The sequence below is a fragment of the Alosa alosa genome, chromosome 5, assembly GCF_017589495.1.
Source record: "Alosa alosa isolate M-15738 ecotype Scorff River chromosome 5, AALO_Geno_1.1, whole genome shotgun sequence".
In the NCBI taxonomy this organism is placed as follows: domain Eukaryota; kingdom Metazoa; phylum Chordata; class Actinopteri; order Clupeiformes; family Clupeidae; genus Alosa; species Alosa alosa.
The window spans coordinates 3952119-3972545 of NC_063193.1; the positions used below are offsets into that span (position 1 = coordinate 3952119).

At 41.9% G+C, this 20427-nt stretch overlaps 1 protein-coding gene across 2 annotated transcripts in view; it reads left to right on the forward strand.

The window, feature by feature from the left end:
* Positions 1 to 20427, forward strand: part of prdm6 (PR domain containing 6) — a 36610-nt gene that overhangs the window by 4046 nt on the left and 12137 nt on the right. For both annotated transcript variants that reach the window (XM_048243742.1, XM_048243743.1), the window contains exons 4-6: positions 12347 to 12474; positions 14376 to 14500; positions 18715 to 19060. In XM_048243742.1, coding sequence (XP_048099699.1) covers positions 12347 to 12474; positions 14376 to 14500; positions 18715 to 19060 — 599 coding nt within the window. The remainder of the gene's footprint in view (positions 1 to 12346; positions 12475 to 14375; positions 14501 to 18714; positions 19061 to 20427) is intronic.

A 20427-nucleotide genomic window follows, 5' to 3' on the forward strand; every position in this document is an offset into this window, starting at 1 on the left:
GAATAACAATTTAAGACTTCTCCTGCGTGGTACTGGAGATGTAGCAATATTTCATACACTGTTTCATGCTTGGCCAGCGCTACAACTACTACATTGTCGTCTAATTGCGGCTTGGCGTGCTTTTCATTTAGTCTTTGAAATGGCACACGTTTTGTTGGCTTGTTAACTTATTGAACCAAGTTGTCATTTAAGTATTCTGACTTCTTTTGTTTGTGTCAATTGTTTAGAGTTGTGAGAGTGTGTGTGAGCATTGTGCTTGGTGTGTGTGACTGTTTGAGAGGGCGAAAGTGAGTTTTACACACATGAGGCTAAACATGAATGAATGTGAGAGCTGCTGGGGGCTCTTTGAGCAATATTCCCATCCTAACCTACGACACCAATTATCACTAAACAGCAGTGGTGGTGTCAGAAAATGACTCATACTTAGTTGCCATAAACCCTGAAATTAAGGTTAAATATCTAAGAGTATTTATTTGCAATTACTAATGTAAGTAAATCAGCTATATCTACTAACTATTAATAATATATCTAATTAAAATAATTGATGAAATACAGTATACAGTATGTTTATACTGTTAATAGTATGTTAATAGTAATATATTAGTTAATACAAACAAACAATAAACTTCTGACTTTTGACTTGACTTGACATTAATTATTTATTAATTGGCCATTTTATTAATTATGAAAATTAATTAGCTAATACGTTTGAAATTAATAGTTGTTTTTATAAGCCAATTTGACAAATAATTACACAGTGCATAAAAGACACAATGTATGCAATCTCATGTGGACTCACACACACACACACACACACACACACACACACACACACACACACACACACACACACACACACACACACACACACAATGACAAATCAATGTTACATCTGCCATATATATGTGTAGACACACTCAAAGTTATATAGCCACATACATTATACAGTAGCCTTGGTCACACTGTTTCACTGGTCAAGTGCAGTGTCCAGTTTCTAGGGGATTGGTTGGCCATGTACGAAAGGATGGTTAAAATGCCGCTAGGCTGATCATATTGTGGGGTGTGAGGGGGCACTGAAAGGAATCCAGTAGTCTGACTCCATCCCTCTCCCAGGAGGATCTCCAACCTCCACTCACTCACACGGTTAAACTCACACATCAGCAGTCATATGCAAAAGAGAGAAAATACTCACAAACATGGGGTGCGTTGGACAGTGTGTGAGTCTGCTGGCTAGGATCTGTCTGGGCACTCATCGCATAGGCCAAGGGGATTGTGTGTAATTGTCCAAATATTTTCTGGACAGCATCAGGAATCACTTTTTAAAATAAGACTATTAATCATGATCTAAACTTGGCTAGGAGAGTTCTAGAGGATTCGGTCATAGCCTGTATAGCAACACTGTATCAACAATAGCGCTGTCTTACACTGCGCTGGGATTCTTTTGATTCTCACTTTCACAAGAAACAAGGTGCTGCATGTGAGTGTATTTGTGTTGTTGATATAACACAAAAGATTAGATGTATGGCATTAACAATCACAGCTGAATAAACAGAAATGTGTTTGTGTTTATTCAACCAAACGAATATCTTTTTGAGCTGCCAGGAAGTCCCATAAGCCTTTGCTTTGTTTGCTTTGAGCTCAGCACTATATCAGGCGTTGCTTTTTTCTTCCCTGGTATACGGTCGGACCTAATGATATAATGACAAATGACACGTGCACTTTACTTGCCAAATACTTTAGTGTCCGAGAGGAACCCTCTCCCTAGCACTGGAGCTGATAACTTGTGAAGTGAGTGAAAGTGAAGAGGATACTCTCATGTGAGTGGACTCATCCGTCATCAGCGTGCCCGAGTGGTCAGAGCGCAAGAGATCTTTTCATCTCCAGACCATCTGCTTGTGGGATTTTGTGTTGGGTAGTTAAATGTTGCTTATTATTTGTGTTTTTTGTAGAGACTGTTCATTTGACTTCAGTTGCACAACCACTGTGCAACTGTGCAACCTTCCAGTACCAGTGAATAGAGAATCAGTTTTTCCTTTTTGGTCTGGTGTATGTTTACAGAAAACATGACTTGTTTTATATTGACTTTGGCATTGTCATGGTGATGAAGTGACACTTTCCTGAGCTATTTATGTTTAATTTATCTACTTTGTAAAACTGATATTTGGTGGTTAAGAGGGTAAACGGTTCAAAGTCAACAGATTAAAAAGTTCTACAAAGAAAAAGTGCTGAACATGAAGTTCTCTAAGCCCCTATTTTACTACTTGACTTCATGTGCAGTTTAGGTCCTATGAAGGCAATTTATCTGTGGGTGCATTTCCCAGTTACAATGTCTGTTAGTGTTTTACAAAGCCTCAAAAGGAATACCTTACTGAAGTTATTTATTTTACTGCGAGTGTTTCCCAAACCATCACTTAAGAGTTCCCCGAAGAGAAACCTTCCTATGTGTATGCCTTAAGAGGATAAATCCAGGTTTCTGGAATACATGATTGTCATTCTTGGAGGTTTGAGCATGCATGAGATGTGTATAAAGAGGATTTGAGAATACATGAGATGTGTATAAAGAGGGTTTGAGCATGCATGAGATGTGTATAAAGAGGGTTTGAGCATGCATGAGATGTGTATAAAGATTATGATTAGAACGTCAACAAGAAATACTATCAAAATAAACTTAAATCACTTGCAAGTGAATAAAAATGAACTAGTCAGCCAGTTAATTTCATACCATTTTTTAATTTAATTGCATACCTTCTTAGTGTTACATTACAGCTAGTGCATACATCAAGACATTGCCACATGAATAGCTCCAATCTAAAAAGTGGGTTAAGATAAGAGTGGTCCAGACCAACCTTATAAAAGTATTCCTCAGCTAAGGATACTCTGTGAAACATCCCCGGAAAAAGTAAGAGTTGTGAAGGTGTAATGTGGAAGGACACAGTGTTAAAAAGGCTCTCGGGAAATGGGCCCGTGGTCATGTAACCTCAGTTAGAATATAGAATATAACTTTTACTTTTACATAGACTTGTTATATTAATCATTACCACAAAGATATTAAGTAGGCATTGGTGAGGTAGTCTGTTTCTGCTACACCATAAGTCATATATTAGTTCCTGTGTGTGCCCCCTTAATACTTTGTCTTCAACACAAAGATCAGGGCTGATCTGTCAGTGAAATTGAGGGAACAGTGCCAGGTACAATAATTGTGGTTTTCACAGCTTTTAATAATGTTATTCTGTTATTTTAATGCTTAGTGAAATGTCTGTCTAAATACAACTGTCTGACTCCTATATTTTGGCAGAAATAGAAAGACAGAGTTTAGACTACTGTTTGTGACTTATGTTTACCAAGGTCTTAGTCTTAGACTTGGTAACTTATTTTACAATAAGAATTTTGATTGGAAAATCAAGGTACCACTGCAAAGTTTGATTGTATACTGTAAAGAAATCAGTTAAAGTTTTTATATTATATTTTCGCACATCTAACCACCATGGCATAAATGTATGTACTGGACAAATAGTGATGAATCATATTATTTTGTTGTTATGTTTCTAAAGATAAGATTTTAAGCTTTGGATTTTGGAATCTCTCTCTTTGAACTCTTCAGGGCTTTTAAAAAGGTGAAAAAGATGTAGCTGAGCGTTCCGTATCCTGTACCTGGTGTTCTGCGTCCTCTCTGTCCTCTCCCTCCTTCTCTCTTCCTCACTCTGTCTTGCCGTGCCCTGTATTCGGGCCGAGTGGGTGTCCAGCCTCACACTGGAATGTTTGGTTGGAATGTTCTAGAATGTCCCATTCTGCTCCACCCTGGCCTTTGCTATGATAACCTCCTCTCAATGTGTCAGGGACGTCTATAGAAATCTGATTTATGTTCCATACGTATACCACCCCATGCAGAAGGTCGAGTTTCAATCGTGTTGCACGGTAGGACTTACATCAAACTTTGGTATTCCTTTTGCTCAGTTGAGAAATGGCTCAGAAGGAGTGGATCAAGAAAAAAACAACAGTTTCCTAGAGACAAAATGCTGTCTGAAGGCAATTGGGCTGTTTAGTGGTATTGCATGGCTTGGAGGGGGGCAGGAGTAATCTATTTCACGGGGTCATTGATTTTCTTACCTAAGAACACTTACTCCACTAAAGAGCTCTTGAATTGAAAGGAATGTGGGCAGGACTACCTCCCAGACCCCCAAGTTGGTGTTTTTATCAGGCACACGGGACTGAAAAACCACAAACCACACTGGTTGAGCCGAAAAATCTGTCAAAAATCAGAATCCCCATCCCAATTAAGATTATGAGACACTCAACTCTACAGTATGTAAATGAAGATGATTTAATCAGGTGCTGAAAATTCAACAGCAATTTATTGAAACAATATTTTTGGGAAGCGCCCATAGGACCTCTGAAACTGTCTTTGTACTCAGCGTGTCTCTGAACCAAAATGGTGGCCTCCTACGAAGGCTTTGCTTCGGGCAGCAGTGGTGGGTGTTCCCAAGAAATAATAAAGAGCTTAGGCAGGGTGCCAGGGTAATTATTTTTATTTTCTATGCTCCAGTATAGAGGTGACTCCTTTAACAGCGGTTCACTGACACAGAAAGCTGCATAATTTGTCATTTAGGTTATTTTATGGTCTATTTCCTGCCTGATCTAAGGCTATGTTGTGTGAGAAAGCATTGCTCTAATGCAGGACAATTTTATTTGAAAGGTATCAGGGGCTCAATAATGTAAACACTCGCCTGTAAGAGGGGGGGCATTCTTCTGTGGACATTTGGTTTAATAATGTAAGCACCAGAGTGCTGAAAATAGTTGAGGAGTTTAAAATAAAGCATTTCCCTTCATGCCTGTGTGTGGAATGGGAACGCTCTATGTGGAATGGGAACGCTCTTGCTTTGTGCCTCCCTGACCTCTATGTGTTAAACGAACAAATGGGAATAACAAGCAGTTAAGATTACAACGGCTGATAATGGGGAAAATGACTGAACCTGAATTGATCAGCTGGAGAGTAATGTGCCACTGATTTTGTCCTCACTTACTGTTCAATTTGGGAACAAGTACATTAGAAGGGGAAAAGAAGATGCACACTAATATTAGATAACACATTCAGTTATTCAGGTCATTTCAATATGTGCCTGCATGTGTGCATGTGATTGTGTATGTATGTGTGTGTTTGTGTATATCTTTTCTCCAATTCGTCTAAAGTTTAGGGTCACTGAGTTAGTCTCTGCCTGACCATAGCCATTTGCAGTATAGAACTTGGTTGAAAGAAGCATTTGCATCCCAGTAAGAGACTATGCCATACTGCTATACTCTAGTGAGGGAAACATGCACTCATTTAGCACAATCTCTTTCTGTCATGATTTACACAGCAACATTCTGTCAGTAAACCTCACACTGGTTGACAGAAAAAGGCACTATAGATCTTCTTTGTCTCTCCATTATTATTCAGGATGTACTTCCTTTTAGTACATCAGGGAAAATGTGAAAACCCTTCTCTGCTTTGGGAACTGTGGCCCATGGTGATTGATTAAACCAGTGACCACTTTTGCCCACTGTAGGCCTGGGTGTTTTACGACCCTTTAAGACTAGATCAAAGTCAAACTTTCCAATTCCCACAGACCTTAGTGACACTTGATTGAGTGATTCAACATAAATTAATGAAATTCCAGTCTCTTAGCCATCATGTGGCTTCCTGTAGGCATCACTTGGCTTTATTTGGTTGTGGATGCACGGTGACAGCTGTCATAACTGTTTAGGGAAGCTCTGTGTCAGTCTGTGACAGGGCCCGACTTCATTCTGTGGCAGCTCAGCAACTGTTTTGGATGGGTGCCTGAGAAATGGGGCATTCGTCAGTAAGCGTGCTTTGATAGCGGTAATGACTAGGGATTTGCCCATTAAGCAGTGAATCTGACAGCACTCTGAGAGGCCTCTTCTGTAGCGCATTGTTAAATCTGGCACTTCAAGGGGAGACTGGGAGCAGTACAGGAGTGTCAGTGTAGGTTCTAAAAAATGACACAAATTCAAAACCAAATGAGGTATAGACTAGTTTCCACCTTCATTCCCTCCTCATATGTCACATTCTGCTTTAGCTCTGTATTCATGTGAGGGTGCAGAAATGACAGCAGGAGAGGGGGCCTCTTGCTCTGACTTCCCCAGCTTAATGGAGTCCTGGAGGTGCCCCCTGCTCCCCATTCTACTCAGATCCTTCCCCACATTTCACTTCATCTTCATCTTCTCACTTGTTTGTTGTGAATCCTCACTCAGGCCCAGTGGTGCTAGAAATGACCGCCTGGTCCAGACGTTATGTTTGCCTTAAAACATGGTATGTATGAGCAGACCACACATGGTTGAGAGTGTGTTTTGCCTGCCACAGGAGCGCAGAATGGCGAATGGCGCTTTTCTTACTCATGCATATGAATTTATGGGAAGGTCGAGGGAAACGCGGGAATTTGTGCAAAACATGGGAGAAGTGTTATTAATCATTAGTTATTCCGACGTATGAAACATGTCTGTTTTGCATTGAATCATTTTTGCCTTTTAAAAGCAAATTAAAAGTGGAGCAAAACTACTGGTCTGCATTATCTCTCATGTCGTTGATATCTTGTTATCATTTATTATATTATTTCATGATTGCTAAACTTGATTCCTTTTAATCTTGTCATCAGTTGACTCCATTCAACTGCGCTTGTGATTGAATTATACTGTTTAGTTGTGGGCACCGCAAATGACGTTAACGGGCAGTGATGCGGTGAGGCCGCTGTTTACCTAATGAAGTGAACGCTTAGTAAACTCCACACAATATGGCAAGGCACAGCGTTCGCTTTCTGCAGACAGAAAAAATCCGTATTAGTGCTGTCTTCATACATTGGCCCCTCCAGAGTTGTATGCAACTCAAAGTTATGATCATATGATGATATTGTCTCAGAGACAGACACACACACACACACACACACACACACACACACACAGCTTGTACAATGACTGCACCATGCAGAGAGCTCTCTCTAGCTACAATATGCTGTGTTCATGGCACTTTGGTTTTAATCCTCCTGAGGAGATAACAGACTGCATTATAATCTGGTGTGATGCATGCATTCACACCATCCTCCCACCCCACCACCACCTCCGATCAATGCATCCCATTTACATGCCAGTTGGACTGGGGAGATGGTGGCTAAGTGTTTCCCCAGATAAGGAGCCCAAATTCCATTATCCAAAGTGTTCCACGTGTGCGCCTCTGCTTGACCCCGTGTCTGGGCCTGTGCTGGCTCTGACGGGGATGGAGGCATAGTGGGGGCTGTTTGAGAGCCCACTGCCCACTCTAATGGCTCCAGAGGCCTGATTTACTTGCTATAATAAGGTCACAAGGTCAAGCGGCTGACAGGTCAGGCTCTCTGTGGCTGTTTCTGCACCCCCCACACACACACACACACACACACTTTCTCGATCTCTCTCTCTCCCTTAGCTTGACTTTCTCTCACACCTCACTTTCTCTTTCCTCTCAATCTGTTTCTTTCTCCATCCCTTCCTCCGTCCTGCTGTTGTACTCTGTCCTGCAGCCTTTTCTGCCTTTTTCTCTCCCTCTGTTGTTCCATCCTGTGGCATTGATGCTCAGCTGTTGTGGGAGGATTTACAGGCGCCGGGGTGACAGGACCCAATCAGTGAGCCGTAGCCATTGGGATGGAGAGATCGAGCCGTAAGTGAAGCAGTGGTGGAGACACAGCTCGCCAGCCTCTGATCAATGACTCAGGAGCACGGAAGCAGAGAATTGCATTCTCTCTCTTTCTCTGTCTCTCTGATGTCTCTGCGTTGTTTTCTCTATCTCCATTTTGCCCTGATCTATCTCCCTGTTATTTTGATCCTTTTTTCTTGCACACTCAAAGAAAAGTGTCTGAACTGGAAAGAGGGAGTTTTAATTACTTCGTCTTCCCAGTGTGTGTTCTTTTTGATCTTCTCATTCTATTTCCCTCATGTGAGTTACTAGGCGTCTTTGAAGTTTGCAAAAAATGGGTTCATAACACGGTTCATTATGGAATTACTCCACCATTGACTCCACCATGTAGAGAGGATCTGCTGGGGCAGTGGTGGCTATTGATCAGGGCAGTTGAAGTGTTATTCCTATGGCACCAGTGACATCCCAGCAGGGGGTCCACCTTGATTATGGAGACGACGAAGAACGCAGCCATAAGTCCATATGGCATCATGTATAAACAACAGATCCAGAGTGATTTCAGTGTCCTCAGCACTAACTGGACCGAGGTCATTAAAGCGCTGCACTCACACATTTATAAATTAGGCAATTTCCCTGATTATTGCAATCATTTACAAAATTGATTGGCGCAGTGAGCTATAGACAGATTTCAGCAATGCTATTGACAGGGTTCGCCTCACTAATAAACAGGGCCTCCTCCATAAAGTGAGATGTCATTATTTGTGTGTGTGTGTGTGTGTGGGAGGGGGTGTTTTGCATGGTGAGATGGCTCAAGGTCATGTATGGCTGGACATGAATAAGCAGGAGGGGCTGTGCTGAATCAGAGGGCACGGCAGAGCCACATCCATCATGGCCGTCATCTGGCACCATAGATTATTTTGTCTCTTGGGATAAAAATAATACTGTCTAGAGCTGTTGAAGATTTCTTCGTGGAAATTGCAGATTTTCTAGACAAGGCTGTATCTGATTGCTCGCTGAAGCTAGCTGGAAGCATTGTTGTAGTTCCTGGATACATTCCTTGGTCTAGTCTAGTCTAGCCACTAGTCTAGCCACGGCCATAATTCCTCAATTGTTGTCCGGTCACACCAAGTTGACTTTGATTAGAGCCCTTTTTCATGTGGAATTTGAGCCAAAGCACCGGGCTACAGAGCACCTCCACTCCGGTGCACCACTGGCACTGTGGATGCCACATTGATGCTTCTTTTCAGAACAATAACTCACCACTTGTCACTGTGGCTCTGATAAAACCCCCTAAACCCTCTACTTCCCCAATGTCACACTCACAAAGCAAACTCAATTTACTCTATTTAGTCAAATGAGAGAAGCATCTATTACTATTTTATGCCCATGCAACTCAATGCAAAATGTGATATTGAATGAGAATAAATGTAATCACTGTGCGGAATTCTTGTCTGTGTGGTCAGAAGCCCCTGCAGTGCTGCCCCAGCTGGACAGCTGTCGGAGACCAGGGGAGGCCCATGTGGGCATAAATCACTTTTATTGGGTGTTTACTGTAATTCTTACTTAGGGCTGCAACTAACCTGCCCTACTCAGTGCATTAAGCCGCAGCGATTGCCATCAATCAAAGTGTGTTTTCCACAGGGTTATACTGTATATTATCTCTCTCTACCTCCTGGAAAACCCAGCTTCTCCATACCCTTGTCCATTTTCAAACTAAATATGGAATCATCATTGGTTGTTTTTTTCTCTTGTCGACATGTTTTAGAAGTTGTTAGAGCATACAGAATATTTCATTTTGATATATTTTAAGAGTCTACGGCTGAAAATAGTACTCCCAAACCAGTGGGTTCCCATGCCCAAGTCCTGCGCTGGGCTGTTAGTGTCTGTTCGAATGCAGCAGCCTGGCACAGACCCCAGTATGTAGTTGATGTAAATTAAACCCAGATGAAAGTGATTTATTCACAAGTGAATTATGTTGCCTCTCAGAGAAATATTTGAATGGAATAGAGCAGGACGCAGACATGAGATGAGAGTATGTATGTAAACAGTGATGTCATTTTAGCATAGGCTTGTGTTCAACAGCAAGGAAGTCAAAGTAAATACACACAGACTTGCATATACAGTGCATAGCCAGGCTCATTTGATTTCTGATGCCTTCTTTTGAATATGGAGGAATGGTCACTCTCCTCTCTGCTGGACCTATTGTCTGTGCCATGGCGCATGAGTGTGGGAGCAACTGGATCCCTGACTGAGGGCTGGAATGAGAGTAGACATGGAGACCTGGGCCTGGGTTAGAGTGAGAGAGGGCCAGAGATGGATGGAGCTGTGGTTGACGTGGGAGGAGAAGAGCTTGAGTAGACTTGCTCCTGGGCTGGAGTGAAGGGGGGAGAGGCTCTTACTGGAGTGCTGTTCAATTAGAGCTGCTAGAAACATGATGAGGAGAAAGCGGAGATTTGTCCCTGGTCGGATGCGTGAGGGTGGTTGCCAGACTGGGAGGAGAATCGATGATGTATCTGTCCCTGATGTTGGAAGATAAGGCTGGAGGTCTGACCATCCGTTTGCGGACTTGTGGGAAGAGGAGGTGCCAGAGGGTTTTGACAGGTCAGGCGTGAGCACTGTGGGGGGAAGGGGGATGAATGGTCTGTCAGGAGTTTTTCCAGTCTGGCCATTTCTCCCTCAGGGAGAGTGAGGAGTGGAAGGGTTCAGCGGCTCAGCCTCTGATCATTTCAGATCACAGCACAGCATAGCCGCATGCATCTCCACCATTGCCCTCTAATGCACGTGCCTGTGTGGGGTGTGGAGTTTGTGCCAGGGCATAGAGGTACTCTGTGTCAGTACTTAAGTGTCAGTACTTAAGTGAACACAAATAGTGGTTGAATTCTGTAACTGATTACAGAATGACAGAATAACTTTAATTTGAATGTAACTGAAATTAATACAGGTACACATTTATTCATGTTGTGTGTAAAGTCTGTCCTGGTCTCCTCATAGCTATTCTGATAGAAGGAAGAGCAGCTACTGGAAATTGTGTGTGTGTGTGTGTGTGTGTGTGTGTGTGTGTGTGTGTGTGTGTGTGTGTGTGTGCCCAAATGCAAGTGTGATGTATGTGTTTGTGATTGTGTTTGTTTGTGTGTAAGAGTACATGTATCTGTGTAGGAGTGTATCTGTGCATCTGTTTTTGTCTGCTCCTGTGTCCCTGTGCGTATGTGTAATACACTTGTGTCTGTGTGAGTTGGTGCACTTGTGTGTGTGTGTGTGTGTGTGTGTGTGTGTGTGTGTGTGTGTGTGTGTGTGTGTGTGTGTGTAGTGAGCGTCTGTGTGCTCTATCATGCTGTCAGAGCTGGTGGAGGCCGAGTGTGGAGTAGGGAGGATCCAGGAGGGGAATCAGAGCAGACAAACTGGATGTCGGAGATTCTGTGGGGTCACCAGGGTCAGTTGAGGTCCTGGAACCCCATCCATTCTGCCCAGGCCTCAACTGACAGGTCTCGTGATTCATACACACAGCCTACAAACAGAGCGATCTGTAATACTGATAAATACATACACACACACACACACATGCACACACACACACACACACACACACACACACACACACACACACACACACACACACACACACACACACACACACACGACACACACACAGACAAACACACAGACAAACACACACACAGACAAAACGAATTTGTGGAATCACACACTTACAATACTGCTCCACAGTGGTCAGAATCTCCTACATGTACACTAAGGGCCAGGTGTAATAAGAAATGACCCCTTGTTTCTGATGTTACATGCGCCTTTAAACATGGTATCGCATGTATGACCAAACCTCACATGAAAAGTGTTTGCAATAAATTTCTGTAAATTCCACGCAATATGGCAAGGCACAACGTTTGCTTTCTGCTAACAGAAAGAAAATTGGTATTTGTGCTGTATTTGTACATTTGTACAAGCAGAACAGAACGGACGTACGCAGAAATGGACATTCACATACCTCACTCTACTAAACAATAAGGACCATTTTATTGAAAGCTTGAAAGTAATTGAACTGAATCAGTAAAGAGAAAGAATGACATCTAGGGTTGCTCTTGGTCTGTTAGAGTAGAATCAAGAGCACTATCAGTAGCATCTGTTAGTGAAGCTTTACACAGCTCTCTCTCTCTCTCTGCCAAACAAAACGAACAGGATGGAATTGCTCACTCAAACCTCTGTGACGAGCCACGAGAGAAATAAACTAGAGCAAGAGGTGAAATGAAATCAAGTCTTCTGGATGCCAGTATGAATTGAGTTGAAAAGACTTTCTCACGCCCCTTGTCAGTGTTAAAAACCAGTAAAAACCAGTACATTAGTGTGTCAGAGCCCTTGTCTCCTCTAAAAAAAGCAGAACACATTTTATTTATCTGTGTGTGTGTGTGTGTGTGTGTGTGTGTGTGTGTGTGTGTGTGTGTGTGTGTGTGTGTGTGTGTGTGTGTGTGCACCTGTGGTTCATCCCCCAGAGCTGGTTACCTTATCATGCACTCTTGGAGGAGGAGTGACTGAATATGCCAAGACTACATTCAATATTTCCAGTTGGCTGTCGCTCAGATCCACAGGCCTGTTCAACACAATGGGGTATTTTATGTTTTTGCTGCAACAGTGAATCCTAACACACGTCTTGTTTGTGTGTGTGTGTGTGTGTTTATATAGATCTATGACCAGGAGGGGACACTACAGCACTTTATTGATGGCAATGAGCCAAGCAAGTCCAGTTGGATGCGTTATATTCGCTGTGCCAGGCACTGTGGGGAGCAGAATATGATGGTGGTTCAGTACAGGTAATGTGCACACACATCCATACGTATGCTAGAGGACTAACGGCTGCTAGTGCAGGATGTATTATTGACATAACCATGAAGAAACACACATCCCTTAGCAGTCACACACAGTTACATGCACATGCTGCTCTCTATGCGGACACACACATTCAACACCGCCCAAAATAAAACAAGCAAAGCCTACCCCAATGGCATTACAGTTAGTGCACAGACAACACACTCATCTGCACAAACGTCTGCTTAAATACATTGTCATATTCAAAAAATGTCTTACACTGATGTGATATATATATATGTATGTATGTATGTATTTTTCCTGATTAGCTGTGGGATTGAAGTTACTCAATGCAGTTATGTAAATATTGTTCACACCAAACAAAACGAGCACATTGACAAATCCAGGAGTTCCAGCTATAGGTGATGTCTGACTCTGTATTCGTTCTTTTTTTAGTCCCTTGCTGTTTCTTTCTGTCCTCCATCCTTTCTTTCTTGTTCTTTCTCTTTTCTTCCTGTCTGTCTGTTTTCCCTCCCACTCAGCTGTTTTGAGTTCCATATGTTATTATTTGAAATATCTCGAGTGGAGTTCTTCTTCAAAGCCGCTCCGTGATTGATCGACCCTCACATGGCTGTTTTGTTTTGCTCCGACGGTACGAAGAGCTGGCATGTGCTGTGCTCTGTGTTCTTCAGGACGCCCCACCGTTGGCTTTATGACTCATCCAACCACAATACTAAATACATGTCAACATGGGAAATCGTATCCAACAAGGAGAGGACTAGGAGGAGGAGGAGGAGAAGGAGGAGGAAGGAGGAGAAGAAGAAGAAGAAGAAGAAGAAGAAGAAGAAGAAGAAGAAGAAGAAGAGAAAAAACGGCTGCCCTGGCGACGGCTTTGATGTGCCTGGCCCGAGCGGAGATTTGTGCGAGTTTTGAAAGTGACGGCAGGCTTGTAAGCCGGCGTGTACATTTACAGTCTCTCGCCCCTCCGACGAAAGTGTGTGGGACCACCCATCGCTCAGAAAACAGCCCTTCTTTCAGCAGCCAACTGAGTCATTTAGTGCAAGTCCATTTATTTGTGCGCTGCAGTGTTTATGTTAAGTGAGGCCAAACTGAGAGACATGCGCATGCAGGGGGACGAAGCCCGCGCTCTGGTCCTGTTTTTCTCAGGTTATGAGATGGCTGTGATTTATGGGCTCGTCCTTGTTTTATTTTTATGTCGTGGTGGAAAGAATTAATAAAATTCACAGACCTCAGCAGCTCTGTTGACGCAGAAGGAGCGCTTTTCTGAAACGTTTATGGACATTTTTCCCTTTTAACTTGCAATGCAGACATGCTCCTAAATACATGACTATGTATATTTATGCCACAAATCTGGCAACCGCAGGATGACAAGGAAAAAAAGGAAGGTTCAAAGAAGAATTTACTTATCGTCACCACAGAGTAAAATATTGAGATTCCACAGACTCCTATTGATTTCTGCGTTATCACTGCCAGGGGTCACTTTGTGGTGACAAAGCAACCCTCCCACTGTGCCACAGACATGCAAGAAGTAATTTATTTTGTGAGTGCTTCATTAAATAAGTGTTGCATCAATGTGACACACTTTACCCTCACCAAGTGTCTCGGCATTGCTCAGTGTTTTTAGCACTGTGCCTCTACTAAAAGGAAAAATGTCGCCCTTAATCCAAATTAATCAGAGGGTAGAGGCATTTTGAACAAGTGACATAATGTCAGTGGTGTGTAGCATTCTTCTTCTTATTAATGTTGAAGTATTGACTGTTAACAGGCTTTTGGATTGTATGCAAGGCAGTGTCATAGAGAGGCTATTTCTCATGCACTCCTGTCAGGTCATGGAAATATGGGAAGAAAAGAACTGAAAAGAAATGTTTCTTCCCCTTTCCTGCAGGTCATGTATTTTCTATCAGGCCTGCATGGACATCCCTCGAGGGACAGAGCTGCTGGTCTGGTACAACGACAGCTACACCTCCTTCTTTGGCATCCCTCTCCAGTGCATCGCCCAGGATGAAAACCGTAAGCCGTTCTTGCTCTTCCTCTGTCCTTTTCTTTTTTGTGTCTCTCTCTTCTTTTCTCCTTCATGCTCCATCATTTTCTTCCTCCTTCTGTTGTCTGTCTGCCTCTCCGTTCTGTCATCTCCTCCTCTCTGGCCTCCTGTGGCATTCACTTCTGTGTGCTGATCTTCCCTGTTGGTGATCATGATGAACACAATGATAATGGACACTTTTGTTTATTTCATTGCTGGGTTGTATGTGATGTTTGGTTGAGAAATGATTTTTAAATAATTGTGAATCTAAAAATGTGTGATACTGAACATGAGAAATCAAATGCTTTCACAGTCTAATTCACGGATGCCATGGAATTAGAAAAGCCAACAGATTTTGTAAAAAATGTTGGTTTAGTGCTTGTAGTTGATGCCAAAAATAGCCTCAGTCCACAAATCTTGAGAAGGGGTTATCAGTGAGTCATCAGTCATCCTGAACTTGGATCTTTCTCTTTGGCAAGGGGCTTTGATACAAGTTTTTTGAAGGCATGTTCTCCTGTTATCTGATCTAACATCTGTGGAGATATGCTGCCAGATAAGGCTAATATCCTCTTAACCTTGCATCTGCTTACATTATTCATTTAACACAGTTGTTTATCTCCGTTTTACTCCATCCAGAAATTTAATTGGGTGACACAAAGCAGGTGGATATCCCAGCAAAATTCGCTATGTTTAATGAAATATGTTGTTTTATTTTTATACGTTTTTTTTTTTTAAATTGTGCTGATTTTAAAAGGTTGTCATTATCTCTATATGAGCTAATGGACAGCAGTTACAGGCTGTGTTGCTATTTGGTCCTTGGACTTGCAGATGAAATAACCCAAAAAAGGTTTGTGCTGGACTGGCAGGGATTGAAAGATGGACTTCATAACAACATCAGCAATTGTTGAGGACTATAGGGGGTTTTCAGAGTAATTACACCCTTTGAAAATCACAGCGCTTTTAAAAACCCAGAATGGCATTGGCTGGATGAAAATGAGAGCAAGAAAACACAGAAAATATGTGAATATTTCATTTTTTGTCATTTCCTCAAAGGGCGTGAAGTTCAGGGGCATACATCTGCTGTTGTTATTTAAGCGGTGCCCAGAAAATCTCATTGAGGCGTCACCACTGTGATCCCTGCACATTTTCCAAATTGTAGAATAAATACAATCAGTTTTCAGGTTCAGGGTTTACTGCTGGGCTGGCAAGGGCATGGCTGTGTGTTGAAAAAGTGAGTTCTTCAGTCCAGGTTCACCAGGTAGCTGGGCAGTGGCAGGGATAGTAGAATTTCACGGATGGTTCAATTACTCTAAGAAGTAAACATCGAAAAAAACTGATCATCACATTATTTGGGATTCATAGGGAATTGTCTTCTACAGTGGTATATTGCTTGGTAGACCACTGTTGTTGTACATGTCATGTACATTACTCACTTGTGTTTAACACAGATTTAGATATATATATTAAATATAGACCAAATAACCAACATCTGAAAATGAATTGAAGCTAATGTTGGGCTAGTGTGTTTTGAAATGGAACCAACAGTCCAAACCACTGTGGACATTAAAAGAAAGTAAAGGATGAAATGGCCATCAATTGTGGGTAATTTAATAGATATCATACTCATTATGCAGCATGACATAATGAAAACATACCACTAGTTTGGGTATTTAACACATTCCTTTTTAGGGCATGCAACATTGTATTTTCTATATATACCACTGCTTTGTATACTATTACTAGTACTAGTTTTGAAGACATTTGATCACTAACTCATCTCCTGGCCTGAAGTCATCATTCATGTCCTCTCACAGCTCACATTGGGCTTCTCTGTGCTCACTTACCAGAAGGAGGTCCTGGACAACTGACAACATTTGACAATTCTCTGTTTACACATTGGACATTTTATGACTTTAGTCTGGTTGCAGTTTTGTTTAGACGACTGCCACTCTATGTAAACTGTTTTCCTGAGCATGCAGTATTATCCTGAGGACATAATGCTGTGCATGAAGAACGTGGCAAACAATGAGGACAGAAGAAAGCCATAAAACTCACACTGGAGTGGACGGTGACAGTGCGTATAAACATAATCACAAACACAAATGGCTTCATTTGAGTGGACCACGGTCAAGAAGGCACAGAGGCTTTTATACCTGAACTGTGCTTAAAGTGCCCCTCCTAGCAACATGTAAACATGGCCTAATACTCTTTACTGTTAGCAACATGTAAACATGGCCTAATACTCTTTACTATTAGCGACATGTAACATTGCCTAATACTCTTTACTGTTAGCAACAAACATGGCCTAATACTCTTTACTGTTAGCAACAAACATGGCCTAATACTCTTTACTGTTAGCAACAAACATAGCCTAATACTCTTTACTGTTAGCAACAAACATAGCCTAATACTCTTTACTGTAGCAACATGTAGTAACATAATGGCCTAATACTCTTTACTGTTAGCAACATGTAACATGGCCTAATACTCTTTAGCCTACTATAAGCAACATGTAAACATTGCTTAATACTCTTTACTGTAAGCAACATGTGAACGTGGCCGAATACTCCTTACTGTAAGCAACTGTAACAAATACTATTATGGTACATTGAGCTCAATGATGAGTGAAAAGGTATATTTGAAGGTGTGTCATTTAATACTTCCTCTGAGCCAATCATACCACCAGATGCTGATTATGAGATGATCAGTGCACTTGTGACATTTTTGTGGTTTTAGGTCTTAAATATGAAATTGTTAAATTGTCGTTGTGTAATAAATTACAACAACCCCAGTACAGTTCAATCCACCATGGTAGACAAAGCTAGCCTACCTGGTTATTATTAAATTGATATTTGTGACTACTTTATAATTTTGTATTTTGTAATTTTTGAGACTGAGGGCTGAGATTAGACATGGATGTGTGTGGTTTGAAACAAAGATGACACACCTAAACGAGTTGACAGTATGCCCGTGAGGGCACCTAAGACTGCAATATTTTAACTATATGAAAATGGAGAACATTGTTTCAGTTGTTAATAGATTGCAGTTCATTGGTGGGTTTAAAATCAATCTAACTTTGTCTGCTGTATAATTGCATCTATACTTTTCGGTAAAATGATTATGATGTTTCTAAAACATTTTGTTGACAGTGGTAAATTCTAGCTTGTAATACCAGAGCAAGAACCACTTTATTTTGCATTCATCTTGGTGTTGTGCTGGGTGCAATATAAGGTGTCCGTGCAGTGACATTATTTAGGATATTACGTTTACAGAAAGAATATATGAGCACAAAAAGTAGTTGGTAGTCATCAAGTTCTGTTCATCACAAAACTGAGTAGAGGGAGTCTTTTGTTTTACCAATGAAAAGATTACTTACTTTTTCCACTATCATACACTAACATACATTTTAAGTGACATTTCAATAAATCAGTATGTTGGAAAACATTTCAATGGGAACTGAATGCACTCCTCTCCCATGCAAAGTCCTATCCATGCACATTTTCAAAAGTTAGCTTTAATCACACATATCCCAGTTGAAATTTACCAGTGATCAAAGATCTTACATAGAAACTAAGTTCTGAAAAAAAAGCCTGATTTCAGTTTTATTGCATTAGATGAGCAGACTTTATTGAATAAGGATGCCACAGTCTTCATCCCACATGTATCACATTACAGTGTAGCGGTGCTGTGTTTGTGTACACAGCATGTTGCGATAGCTGGAATGTGGAGTGTGGTTTTCTTAAGGATGACTTGTCATGGTGGGGACTTCCTCCATGTTGAGTTTTCATTAGAAACTACTGTTAAGGACGCACATGGTTTTGCTCATGGCAACTTAAGAGAAGTGTTTTGGGCGCTGGTTTGCAAAGCAGTGATGATTGCGTTTTACCGTCATTGATGTCATTGCAAGAGACATTTGGCTCAGCCATTTTGTACACAAAAAAGGGGGATGAGAGAAGGAAAGTATGAAGCTGCTGAAGTGACAGGAGTTTGCATAAAAACAAATAGCTTAAGTTGCAGGAAATGTCTCTGAAGGAAATGACTCCAATGTCGATGCAACAAATGATGTCCCTCTGTGGGATTGCAATGGCCAATCCAAAATCAAAGCTTAACATCTGTACCTGTCTTGTTGTTCCATTCATCTGCTTATCTGTTGGTCTGTACAGCTTTCTTATGGTCTGCATGTTCCTCTTGTTCATGACCACAGTAAATGTCCCCGCCACTGTCATCGAGGCGATGTCCCGGCAGGAGAGCCTCCAGCCCTTCAGTAAGGGTGGGAAGGGGGGATCCTCTGGCGTCCTGCTGCGCTCCATGGTCTTCCCCCACTCGCCCTGCCCACGAGGCTTCTCTCTGATGGACAAGGGTGGTCCAGCTGACTCCGGCTACAACCAGATGGGCTCCAAGAACCAGCGTGTGCTAGCGAGCCCCACCTCCACCAGCCAGCTGAGCTCAGAGTTCAGCGACTGGCATCTCTGGAAGTGTGGCCAGTGTTTCAAGACCTTCACCCAACGCATACTACTGCAGATGCACGTGTGCCCACAGAACCCAGACAGGTAAGGCCCTGGTATAGGTATAGGTATAGGTATAGGTCAACACACAGATTCTTCTTCAAGTCTAACTTAAGCTGCAGCATCAAACTATAATGCTTCCCAGATGCTGAACATGCTGCCATGGACCATATGTTCATATGCATGAAAAGTGGGAGTATCACGCAAACACAGGGGAGAAGTGCTAATAGCCATTGGTTAGCGATTGACTGCATATGTGTGAAAACAGCGTGTCTGTTTTGCGGTGAAAAACTTCCGCCACAGGTGTAATTCTGGTTAAATGGGTAAATTATAAAATTAAAATTTTCTTCATTGTAGGCTACTATGTCAAAAGCAACTTTAACTTTTTTTGCCTTTCTAATAAACTTTCGTATGTTCACTTTCACAACATCCACTTCCCAGTCATAGCCGTAGTCTACGTGCAGTAAATAGATCGAGTATCCTATTTCTTTAAGTGGAGTAGAACCACTAGGCCTACTCTGTGTGTTGCTGCTTGTTGACATCCTATTATCATGTATGATACGCTAAACTGATTCTTTTTAATGTCACAATCGGTTAACTCCAACTGCACTTGTGGTTCAGCTGTGGGCAATTAGTGTTGTAGAGGGGCGGGGAAGGGCGGTGATGAGTGCTGTTTATGAAGATAATGAAGTGACATCTTAGTAGCCCAAATTCCATGCAATATGGCAAAGCACAGCGTTCGCTCTTTGTGCATAGAAATACTCGGTATTAGCGCTTTCTTTGTACATCCAGTCCTGAGTGTTGGCCTTTGCTAGCTTCTTCAAACTTTGCAAACTCAGCTGGGTGGTGATGTTTCAAGTGTGGTGCATGAGTGCATTTGACCGGCACGAAATCGGCATGTCTCAGACTGTCCGGCCGGTCGCCGGTCATGGCCGATCACATGAAAATCGTCCAAATCTGGTCACCAGCCGATCAATCGGTGCATCTCTAGCCTAAGGAGGTCAAAAGCCAATAACAGTGATGTGAAATGTTCCTAATTAGCTCATTTTCATACAAAAGGACACTAAATATATTCCATAGGGAGCCCTGCTGGGAAATTGTTGAAATACATAATTGATTATACACCAGACCCTAGAGCAGGTCCATGCAGCTCCCTGGTGCTAAATTATGTAGGATGAAGTGAATAGGTAGAAGTAAGTTTTTAGTTTTAATGTAACGTGCAATAAGTCTTCATGTTAAGAAATTGTTGAAAAACTGGTTGACTTGTCTTTACCATGAAAATGGAAAATAACCCATCAATTTCAACAGAGAAAGACAAATTATTTCCCCAAAGCATTAAAAAACAGTCCTAATCCTTCAGGATTTAGCTAACATACAGTGTATGTACTTAATAGCAGCTGTAGTGCTCACTA